Source organism: Apodemus sylvaticus, chromosome 13 (genome assembly GCF_947179515.1).
Source record: "Apodemus sylvaticus chromosome 13, mApoSyl1.1, whole genome shotgun sequence".
Classification (NCBI taxonomy): domain Eukaryota; kingdom Metazoa; phylum Chordata; class Mammalia; order Rodentia; family Muridae; genus Apodemus; species Apodemus sylvaticus.
This window is the reverse complement of record NC_067484.1, coordinates 14822615-14835209: the sequence shown is the minus strand read 5'-3', so window position 1 is coordinate 14835209 and position 12595 is coordinate 14822615. Positions and strand designations below refer to the sequence as shown.

Sequence of the window (12595 nt, the reverse complement as noted above, 5' to 3'; positions counted from 1 at the left end):
AGAGGGATAGAGGGAGAGAGGGATAGAGGGAGAGAGGGATAGAGGGAGAGAGGGAGAGAGGGAAAGAGGGAGACAGGGAGAGAGGGAGACAGGGAGAGAGGGAGAGAGGGAGAGAGGGATAGAGGGAGAGAGGGAGAGAGGGAGAGAGGGAGAGAGGGAAAGAGGGAGACAGGGAGAAAAGGAGAGAGGGAGAGAGGGAGAGAGGGAGACAGGGAGAGAAGGAGAGAGGGAGAGAGGGAGAGAGGGAGAGAGGGAGAGAGGGAGAGAGGGAGAGAGGGAGAGAGGGAGAGAGACTTGGTCTGCCAAAGACATCTGAAACCCCAAAGCTCAACTCCCATGGACACACTTCTTCCAACAAGGTGCTTCCACATATTCTAATCCTTCTAATTCTATCAAAGAGTTCCACTCCCTGGTGACTATGCATTAAAGTGTATGTCTATCCTATGGTGTCATTCTTATTCAAGCTACCACAGAGATGAAGTGAGCTGGAGGCTGAAGTTTCCATGGGGACTTGTGGAGGTGCAGGTGCTATTGACCTTGTGGTAGAAGAATCCTGAGCAGAGGGAGGAGCTAGGGTGATTCCTCAGGTGTGTGGCTGCATGAGTTAGGCCTATAAATGGAACTGAGACCCAGGAAGGCAAGTGAACAGTGATGGATGAAGAACTAGAGGTCTGGGCATCTGACTTAGCCCTGGATGTAGGTTTGGGAAAGAAAGGAAAGGTGGGGGCAGGGGGAGAGGGAGAGAGAGAGAGTCAGAGACAGAGAGAGACAGAGAGAGATAGAGGAAGACACAGAGAGAGGCAGAGAGAAACACAGACAGAGACAGAAAGAGAGAGAGAGAAAGGGGTAGACAAAAGAGAGCAAGAGATGATGTGGAAAGAAGGAGAAGAGAGGAGGAAAAGAAAATCCAGGTTCCAGGATCGTTGGAAGCCATATTAACCTGCAGTTGGAATGCACTGAAAAAAGGAGTTGGGAAACAACAGCCCATTAATGTTGTCTCCATGATGCTGCTTCTTCACACCAGAGACTCACTGCTTCTTAAGGGTTCCCCACCCCTCCCACTCACCACATAGTCAACCAAGCTCCCAGCACATGAATTTTTGGAGACTATCTCAGACCATACCAAGCCATGGCATACAGTTAGTAAAAACACAAAGAAGGTTATTTTTAGGGAGCGTAAGACCCATAAAGATTACTTTACACTTGTTAAAACTGAGACAGTGGGAGAAAGCAGGGGTGTCACCAGGGATAAAGGAGCCAGCAGAACTGCCCTCTGAGACAGCCATGTGAGACCCCCACTGTGCTTGAGGTCCTTGTGACACCAGCCAGCCTGCTGAGTGAGCCTCAGAGGCTTGAGAGAATGGATCCACCAAGCATGATGCCAAGCATGATCACCAAGCATGACGCCATGCACCCTAACACAGGCTACCAGCACCAGCCTCCACAAGCCTCTGCAACTAGAATAAGCAGCATGCAGATGCAATGTTCAAATTCCCAGTCCACACACACGTAAATAGACTGAAATCCATGTTGATCAAAATATAGCTTCACTAGAAAGTATAAACGATGTGCAATGAAAGAGAAATCAAAGTATTACTTATCAAAACAAGCAACCAACACAAGATGCTGTGGGGTAGCTTCTAAATAAAAACAGAAATGTAACTGTGAGCAGTGTGAGGCAGTGATCAGAAGAGGAGATGTCAGGATAGAGTGATGGTTCTGTGAGTACCAGGTGCCAGGCAGACTCCAGCACCTGAGTTTGGATCTTCAGAGCCAGCAGGTATGGAAGTCCACCTGTGAGTCCAGCACTCAGAAGAGGAAAGCAAGTGGAACTAGTCAGCTGTAGGCTCAACAACAACAACAACAACAACAAAACTCTGCATCAATTAGTAGAGAGCAATCAAAGAAGACATCCAACATGGACATCAACTTTGGGTCTCAACAGGCATAATGCACATCTGTACACATGTGTGCTCACAGAATACACATGTGGACACAGTACATGAATGTACAGTTTAGCTCCAAATAAATAGTGTTTTCAAAAGATGTGTGTGTGTGTGTGTGTATGTATAATCTTGCAAAAACAACATCAAGAAAAAATAAAGCATCTAGAAAGTAGTATAAATATAAATGAAGCTGATTGGTGCTGTAAATGCTCTCTGCCAAGACAGTCTTCACTGACACAATGCTAGAGTTCAGTTTTATCAACTCTGTAAGTCAGTCTTATCAGTCTATCATGGATTGCAAGCTTAAAGCCTTTCTGGAAATAGAAAATGTGGGCTCACTCCCACATACATTTTTATGAGCTAAGTTAGCAAGGCGGTGAAAATCAATAGGGGTAACACAGAACATACCTAAAAGCTAATCAACACACTGGAGAAATTATAAAATCTCCACCTCCCCAAAAGACAAGATTTCTAATTTGTAGCCTAGATAGTCAGCAAACAGAAATCACAAAAATAAAAGATATACTTATCTTATTAATGAGAAAATACAGTAATCATATTTGTCAAATACCCAGGAAATTCAGCAGAAAAATCTTAAAGTAATTTTGAAATAGTCATTTCAGAAATAAAGAAAAATATTCAGTGACAATTATATCCTGTCTTTAGAAGTTACTGATCTAGAAATAATAAAAAATCCATGATTTATATATTTTTTAAAATTCACTATCAATGAAAATCTCAGAGAAAAGAAAGTGATGCTAACCCTTCAGGCTTTTATCCAGAATTTTTATATTTTTCTAATGTAATAAGATAAATAAATCATAAGAACTGATAAAAACGGAAATAGACTAGTGATGACTTAACCCCATAAAGCCAACACACTCTCAGAGTCACTTAAAATGGCGTCTCTGAGATGGAAGATTTACATGCAATTGTCAATTATATAAATAAACAAATATATTTACTATTTATTTAAAGTGATTGAACAAACCAAGCTATCTTAAGGCATGGTATAAAGTAGACAGTGGCATGCAGCACACTACCATTGGCAAAGGAAAAGTTTTGTAAAATTGAAATAAATGAAGAGTTTACGTAGGGAACATCACCATCATAAAGAACTGTGTATTCTCACGTTCAATTATATAACTAATACAATTCAAATCAAAGTCCCAAATTTGAGGCACTGAAACTCAAATTTGAGTCTATTTTAAAATTACGTATTCACAGAGCTGGTGAGATTGCTCATTGGGTATAGGTGCTTCCAGCATAAGCAATGTGACCGTAGTTTGATTCCTAGAATCCACATTAAGATGGAAGAAGAGAACATACTCTACCAAGTTTTCCTTTGGCCTCCACATAAATGCTGTGTTAAGCATGTACCCACCCAAAACATCACACACACACACACACACACACACACACACACAAAATATTAAAAATATTTTTAATATACTTATTTAATCTTATATGCTTTTCTGCATGTATACAATATGTCTTCATCCTATCCTCCCTCACTTCCAACTCCCTAGGACATCCTGTAGCAATTCCTTCCCCCTCCTTCTATTATCATCATTATCATCACTACCATCATCATTACATGATCATTACATCATCATTATTATTGTCACCATTACACCATTATCATCATCATTACATCATCAGCACACCGCCACCATTATCATTGCATCATCATCATCATTACACCACCACCCTCATCATTACATCACCAACATCACCAGCACTATCAATCAGCATTCATCATCACCATCATCATTACATCATCATCATTATGTCACCAACATCACAACCACTATCAGAATTCATCAACATCTACACCATCATCATTACATCATCTTCACCATCATTACATCATCATCATTACATCAGCACCATCATCATCACTATCATAATCATTACATCACCATCGTCATTACGTCATCATCACTATCACCACCACCATCATCCTCATTATTACATCATTATCACCACCACTACCATCATCAGTGCCATCATTTATTACTAATATTATCCCTCTGAATTCATTTGGTGCTGCCTACTGGGATGCTGGCTGATCTTATTGTTTTGACCTTGTGCAGTTTACCATAGTTACTGTGACTTCAACATTCATGGTGTATAAATAACAGTGGTTCTCAACCTGTGCCGGGTCATGATCTCTTGGGGTCATTGAACAACCCTTGGTCACCCAAGATCATCAGAAAATGCAGATATTTACATTATGATTCATAACAGTAGCAAAATTATAGTTATAAAGTAACAACAAAAATAGTTTTAATGTTGAGGTCACCACAACATGAAAAACTGGGTTAAAGGGTTGCCGCATTATAAACTTGAGAAGCACTGGTCTAGAAGACAACATTTCCCAGCTCTCCTCTCCATCTCCCAACTCTTAAACTGTGTAGTAATAGTAATAACAACAATAACAACAGCAACAGCCATCATCATCATCACCATCGCCATCACCCCATTGACTCAGAGGAGACATCACCTCAAGGTAAGGTAGGAGGTCAGTTGTGAAAGACACGCCTCCCAACCTTCTAGACAAACACTTCACCAGTAACTGGAAAGGGAAGATCTATCCATCAAGATGACTCAAATGAAAATTGCCAGGAAACAGAATGATAAATTCACGGCAGAGATGGAAAGATGTCTGACAAACAGAAGACGCCATTAGGAGAATGAGCAAAGTCAAGCTGAAGACTGTGGGAAGATGTTACTTACTATGCATGGGAGAGATAAATGACGGGATTCTGGAATGTATACGGAATTCCTATAGATCAAAGAAAAGTCTTTTAAAAACTGGGTTGACAAATAGGCAAAAATTCAAATAAGCAATTTGTGGAAGAATAAGCTTGTGGCCATTAAGCTTATGAAAATTCCTCAATCATCTTTGTAACCAATAAATGGGAAAATTTGAAGCTATATGTCATACCTCCCCAAATTAATGTATCTGAATACAAGAGCTGCACACCAAAGGCAGGATCATCAATTGCCAGCAGGCACTTTGCGGAAATGATTTCTACTTTCTGTTGTGTTTGAGTTAGGCTGTCCTTCAGGGTCAGAAGAGCGATAGGCAATGTCTGACATGATTCCTCATCGGTGTGGTTTTCTCCATTGTTGTTACGGCTGTCCGGAGACAGGCTCTCACTGTGTAGTCCAAGCCTGTGTAAAGTTTAATATCCTCCTGCCTCACATTCCCAAATGCCGGAATCACAGGAAGAAAGTAAGCCCAGGTCCTTTCTTCATGATTACAAACATCTGCAAGCACATCACACAACAGTATGGGACAGGTAAAGTGTAAATTTCCACAATTCGGCCACACTCAAGGATGACTGGATTTTCGCACACCAATGTGAGTCAAAATAAGCAGAACACTGAACAGAAAAAGGCAATGGGGGAGGAGATCCACTCTAGATCTAATGAGGCTAAGGGAACCATTCGATGATTTATAATATTAGATGGTTTTTATACTTATGGTAAAGCCACAAAGAATAAATGTTCCAGAAAGAAATTATATAAGGCTCTTAGGGGTCAGGGGAGAAGGGAGCAAAAATCAAAACCACAGGGACTTCAGAGACAGCAGAAGCCATGCTCAGTTTCTGGACATGGTCCTGAGCATGCAGCATCTCAAGACTAATATGTTATCTTTAAAACCTAAGGGATCTGTTAGCTCTCATTAACTGTCTCCTATTGCATGTTTTCCTTTCGTAACAAATTGTACACATAGAAAATTGCAAATGAACCTTTCTATTTTCTTCTTTCCTGTGTGTGTGTATGTATATGTGTGTGTGTGTGTGTATGTGTGTGTTTGTTGCTGTATGAATATGCAGGGGTTCCTGTATATGTGTAGAAGTCTTAGGCTGATGTTGGAAATCTTTCATTATCCATCTTTCAGTTTATTCTTTTAAAATAAAAAGTTATGCATGGTCTGTCAATCAAACTCAAAGCTCACTAATGTAACTTCCATCCATCTTGCTACAGGAACTCTATCTCCATGTATTCTTGGGATATGATTCTGGCCCTCTCGACTGCTAAAACAATAACTTAGCCATTATGTCTTTTCCCCAACTCCTGGAATCAGTTTTAAAAGTTTCTTTGTCCACTGTAATCTTATGGACTCTTGATCCTGCTCCTGAGTATGTCTGTGTTCTGCCTCCGACCTCCAATCCCTCACCACAGACTTATTACCATGCACCGTGCTCCCTCAAGCAGCTGTGAAACACCCCCAGGTGCTGTCTGTCTTTCCATCTCTGCCTGCTTCTTTACTATTGGTTCCGTGTGCAGGGTAACTCTCATCACCTGGTTAAGCCATCTCTGGATTTCCCATTGCCCTACACTAATGCCTAGCTGCCCTCGTGTGTCAAAAGATGTCTGTACACCACAGTCTCTGACCTCTGCAATGAGGCAGCCTGCCTTCCCTTGTATTTTAAACTCCACACACAGGCCTTTCTTCACTTTTTAAAAGCCCACTCATTGCTCCAGTCTGTTCCATGGCCGTTTCTCTCTTTGCCTAGGTAATTTTGGCTCATTATTCAGGTCTCAGATTAAACATCACTTCTGCGGGAAAGTCTTTTCTTAATCTCCAATGTAATTTAGATCAGCCTGATATAAGGTCTTATAGCATCCGACACTTGTTCCTAGGAACCCTCTTGACAATTGTAATTACCCATTAGATTGTTTTCCCATTAGATTGCCATGCCATATCTCACCTGGACCCGTCCAATAACCTCCTACATGTGGTCCCTCCTCTCTGACGGCCTCCCTGCCTCCCATTTAGCACAGAAGCCTGGTCAGCCTGACAGGCCATCAAGTAGGACTCATCTCATGTGGACGGTCCACTTCTGTACAGAGGACAGCATCCAAGGTCCTCAGTGCTACCACCTGCCTACAGCAGTCACCACGCTCTTGGTAGCCTGGTCCCTAAAGTGCTGTATAGTCACTGACTTGGCACATGATGCTTCATAAGTGGATTGCCCATTCCCATTCCAATGCCATGTTTCTTGTCTTGCTGAGGAGCCTCCTTGCCCATCCCCCCTCTTACTTACTGTAACTATCTTGAATAATAGCTTTTCTTCCTCTGTCTGGTTCTGTTGGCCTAGACACTCAACAATACCAGTGCTCGGATGGACACGGTCTCCAACAGTGCCTAGGACAGCACAGTCCTCAGTGCTTTCTATGAATGTTTGGAATCCCCAAGACCAGTGGGATGTACATAGGATGTCAGGCAGCACACCTAGCTCGACGGAAACTTTGGTGTAAGGAAGGGGGCAAGAAAATGTCTAAACCAAAGGACTCTATGCAGAGAATAAGGAAGAAAAACCTGTGGGGCGTCTGTGTGTGTGAATGTATGTGTGTGTGTGTGTGTGTGTAAGTGTGTGTGTATGAGTGTGTGTGTGTGTAAGTGTGTGTGTATGAGTGTGTGTGTGTGTGTGTTTATGTGTGTGTTTGAAAGAATGATCATTTTTCTTTGGGTTATTTTGGGTGTAGATATTTGCATATGATTGAATATATATTTAAATCATGTATTTGGCTTCAAAAATAATAGAATTATATAATTTTATGCGAGTGCACTGAATTTCTGTCAGCACACTGACAAGTGGAGAGGATAAAGGGAATGGAGGTGTGCTGTACCAACTGAGAGGCTGTGGTGAGAATTACCTCGTGACTGGAGGCTGTGGTGAGCACTACCCTCTGACTGGAGGCTGTGGTGAGCACTACACTCTAATTGGAGACTGTGGTAAGCACTACACTGACTGGAGGCTGTGGTGAGGACTGCACTCTGACTAGAGGCTGTGGTGAGCACTACACTCTGGAGAGTGTGATGAGCACTACACTGACTGGAGACTATGGTGAGCACTGCACTCTGACTGGAGGCTGTGGTGAGCACTACACTGTTACTGGAGGCTGTAGTGAGCACTACACTGTGACTGTAGGCTGTGATGAGCACTGCACTGTGACTGGAGACTGGGGTGAGCACTACACTGTTACTGGAGGCTGTGGTGAGCACTACTCTCTGACTGGAGACTGGGGTGAACACTACACTCTGACTGGAGGCTGTGATGAGCATTGCACTGTGACTGGAGGCTGTGGTGAGCACTACACTGTGACTGGAGGCTGTGGTGAGCACTACACTCTGACTGGAGACTGGGGTGAGCCCTTCACTCTGACTGGAGGCTGTGATGAGCACTGCACTGTGACTGGTGACTGTGGTGAGCACTACACTATGACTGGAGGCTGTGGTGAGCATTACACTCTGATTGGAGGCTGTGGTGAGTACTACACTCTGACTGGAGGCTGTGGTGAGCACTATACCATGCCTGGAGGGTGTAGTGAGCACTACACTCTGACTGGAGGCTGTGGTGAGCACTGCACTTTGACTGGAGGCTGTGGTGAGCACTACACTGTGACTGGAGGCTGTGGTGTACACTACACTCTGACTGAAGGCTGTGGTGAGCACTCCACTGTGACTGGAGGCTGTGGTGAGCACTATACTCTGATTGGAGGCTGTGGTGAGCACTGCACTTTGACTGGAGGCTGTGGTGAGCACTACACTGTAACTGGAAGCTGTGATGAGCACTACACTCTCACTGAAGGCTGTGGTGAGCACTGCACTGTGACTGAAGGCTGTGGTGAGCACTACACTCTGACTGGAGGCTGTGGTGAGTACTACACTCTGACTGGAGGCTGTGGTGAGCACTACACTCTGACTGGAGGCTGTGGTGAGCACTACACTCTGACTGGAAGCTGTGGTGAGTACTACACTCTAACTGGAGGCTGTGGTGACCACTACACTCTGACTGGAGGCTGTGGTGAGTACTACACTCTGAGTGGAGGCTGTGGTGAGCACTACACTCTGACTGGAGGCTGTGGTGAGCACTACACTGTGACTGGAGGCTTGAAGAGCACTACTTTGACTGGAGGCTGTGATGGGCACAACACTGTGACTGGAGGCTGTGGTGGGCACTACACTGTGACTGGAGGCTGTGGTGGGCACTGCACTGTGACTGGAGGCTTGGTGAGCACTACACTCTGATTTGAGGTTGTGGTGAGCACTACACTCTGACTGAAGGCTGCGGTGAGCACTACACTCTGACTGGAGGCTGTGGTGAGCACTGCACTGTGACTGGAGGCCTGGTGAGCACTACACTCTGACTGGAGGCTGTGATGGGCATTACACGCTGACTGGGTAAGAACCCATGTTAATTCCATTAAGCTAGAAACAAAATTCAAGGTCCACAGTGGCTGGTAGTGTGTGAGGAGAGATTGAAGGGAAGCTGGCACATATACCACAGGGATCTGTGTTCATCTGTCACCACAAAGTCTCTGCTGATTCAGGGTCAAACAGAGTGACTTTGGTTTTTAGGTCCATTGTATGTTATGGGCTCTACCAACCACCTATGATGGCTTTGGCGAACCTGGTCCACCAGACAATCAAACACCCCAGATATGCAGAGATGGTCTGGTTGTCAAAAGGGCAAATTTGAAGCTGAAATTTATTCCACAACTACCAAGACATACAGGATCAAAAGTTTAGGAAAATCCAGTACAATACAGGCTGTGATCACATCTCCAGGATAACCTGGAGACCTCATTATTTGTGTGGGTTTGAATGAGCACCCCTGTCCTTAGTCCTGGAGCAGACAATGAAAACAGGAGAGGGCTCTGTACAGTGAGGGTTCTTTTTTGCTGTATTAGTGCTGGTGCATTAACTGCAAAGCTCTTCATTCAATCAAAGGATTTTGTTCTGTACAAGACAGGTTCCTATTTCAAGGACACAAATTCACCCAAAGAGCCCCAAAGAGATGCTCTCTCCATCATCACCTGTCTTTCAGTGAATGCATTTATTGTCACTCTTAAGTATCTTAAACAGAAAAGGGAGATATAACAACAAAAACTGAGGAAATTCAAAAATATAATCAGATACTATTACAAAAACTTATATTCAACAAAACTGGAAAATCTGGATGAGATGGACAATTTTCTAGACAGATAACAAATACCAAAGTTAAATCAGAATCAGATAAACTATTCAAACAGTCCCATAATGTGTAAAGAAATAGAAACAGTCATCAATAGTCTCATAACAACAACAAAAATCCCAGGACCAGATGGATTTAGTGCAGAATTCGATCAGACCTTTAAGGAATACCTAATACCAATACTGTTCAAACTATTCCACAAAATAGAAACAGAAGGAACACTGCCCAATCCCTTCTTTGAAGCCACAGTTACTCTGTGGATTCTCCCTTGGAGATGGAATGGTTTCTGTCTAATCAGCAACTTGTCACAACTTCCTTTCATAGAGGACTTCATAAGAGATTGTTTTCTACTTCTATCATGTTTAATGTTCCAAATATATTTTAAAAAAACTGGCTGACTGCATATTACTTTTAGCTTCAGAAGATATCATGTATATTTAATAGGTATTTAACTATTATAAAAATTTTGATAACTTAAAAAATGTTAATACTGAGTTGTATATTTTAAAATAAATTTTATTAGTTTAATAAAAAAATTAAGAAGTATCTTAAACAATGGACACTTTAAAGGTTTTTTTTAAATATTTTTATTTTCTATATTCTTTGTTTACATTCCAAATGATTTCCCCTTTCCCGGATTCCCCCTCCCCATATGTCCCATAAACCTTCTTTTCTCCATCCCTTCTCCAATCACCTCCCTCCTTTTTCTCTGTCCTTATATTCCTTTCCAATGCTAGATCAATCCTTTCCACTTTAAAGGTTTTGATTTAGCTTTATTTTATATGAATGAGAAATTTGCCTGCATGTATGGATGTGTACCATGTGTATGCCTAGAGCCCATAGAAATCAGAAAAGGGTATTGAATTCCCTGGAAAGTGACATACAGGTGGTGGTAAACCATCACATGGAAATGAGCTGGGTCTTCTGCCAAGGGCAACAACTACTCTTGACCACTGGGCCACCTCTCCAGCCCCAGAACAATGGATTCTTAATGATGTGATTGTTAGGGTTGGGGCTAGAGTTAGGGTTAGGGATAGGGTTAGGGGTAGCTTTATGGGTAGGGGTAGGGGTAGGGTTATGAGTAGGGATAGGGTTGGGGTAGGCGTACAAGTAAAGATTGGTGTGGTGATTGTCTTACCTTCCTCTATGTTTTACCTCTGCGAGTATATGATACATGTGAGAGAGTGAGAGTGTGTGTCGTTATTCACATGGAGAGGTCAGATCTCAGGTATCCCCATCACCTCCCGCCCTGTTTTGCAACAGAATCTCTGTTTGCTGCAGTGAACATCAGGGTTCCCAGCATGCTCGCTCTCGTAGGATCTCTTGTCTCCGTCTCCCTCCCATTGGACCATTGGAGCTCTGAATCTACTGACAAATGCTACCTCATGTGGCTTTACTTGGGTACTGGGGATTTGAACTCAGGTCCTCACAATTGTTTGGCAAGTGTTTTATCCACATAGCCACCTCCTCAATCCTCTTAATGTTAAAATTGATTTACCTTTTCTAATTCCCCTGAAAAAATTTAAAACATTCTTGTCTATATGTACAAATTTTCTTTCTGGGATTTTGATAGGAATCATGTTGAATGTTAAATGTTGTGTGGAAAGGTTGTGTTGAACAATTCAATAGTGCTTACTGTGCTTCGCATGAATGTATTGTTTATCCTTCAGCTTCCAAGCCAGGCATATATACTGTCAGACCATCAATTGTTGATATCACAGTATAATGATAAAGATTCCTTTGGATCTACCTCCCTGGCTCCTGGAATAAAGCTCAAAAGCCATTATACATTTCTGTGTAACATAAGTACTATTCGTTATTACATTTGATCTTTGTCCTATGTTCCTGACATACAATGACTGAGCCTGTGAAGTCCAGGATGACAAGGACTCTTCTCATTGTAATGAGATAACGGTTGATTGGGATCCCTAGTGTCACAGTAGGAATAGTATCAAGAAAGTCCTAATCATTCTTAGAATGGGGGAATTCTCAGCACCACCAATTGCCCCTGGGAAGAGGATGGAGGTAAAAGATGAAAAAAACCAGAAACAATTATTTAATCAATTATGCTTACCCAAAAGGGCCCCAGAGATAGGGAGATCTCAGAGGACTTGGGCTTGGTGAAGCAAGGCATGGGAGCACCTTTCCTGAATGCGTGAACTCACTTTCTCATCAGTTATTTCTCAGTTGTACCTTTTACAATAAGCCAGTATTATGAATGAAATATTTTTCCAGCCAGCATCAGTGAACAGTTACAGAATATTAGATCACCCAGGCACAGTGTTGAGGAAACATGTGATATAAGACCATTTGGATGGAAGTAAGAGACCCAAATACACAAGAGGCATCAGCAATGTGGTAAGACTTTGCAGGCTGGGTTCTTAAAATACAGGATCTGATGCAAATGCTTGGTCGGCACAGACACAGTTTAGCTGAAATGGAGGAAGTGTGCGCAGGGCTTCCTGTTTGGATGCCCCTGATTGAAACTCTAACTGCCAATAAGATGGTAGGCTCTGTGAGGTGGAGTCTATGGCGTTGACTAAGTAATGAGGGTGAGGCTTTGAGGGATAACTAGATGCAACAGGTTTGCATAGTGGGTCAGAGTCAGTAAGGACTGGAAGACAAAGGGTGGGAGAAGAGTTAAGCATCAGG

General features: G+C 42.7%; 1 protein-coding gene across 1 annotated transcript; it reads left to right on the top strand.

Annotated features, from left to right (window-relative positions):
* Positions 1 to 7785: 7785 nt before the first annotated feature.
* On the top strand, positions 7786 to 8997 carry LOC127664156 (keratin-associated protein 5-1-like). Its single transcript, XM_052156013.1, has one exon. The coding sequence runs from the start codon at positions 7786 to 7788 to the stop codon at positions 8995 to 8997; it is 1212 nt and encodes a 403-aa protein (XP_052011973.1).
* The last annotated feature ends 3598 nt before the right edge of the window (positions 8998 to 12595 follow it).

What these genes read in the sequence shown, in the direction of transcription:
- LOC127664156 (XM_052156013.1), top strand. Translation starts at nt 7,786, where the DNA reads ATGAGCACTACACTGACTGGAGACTATGGTGAGCACTGCACTCTGACT.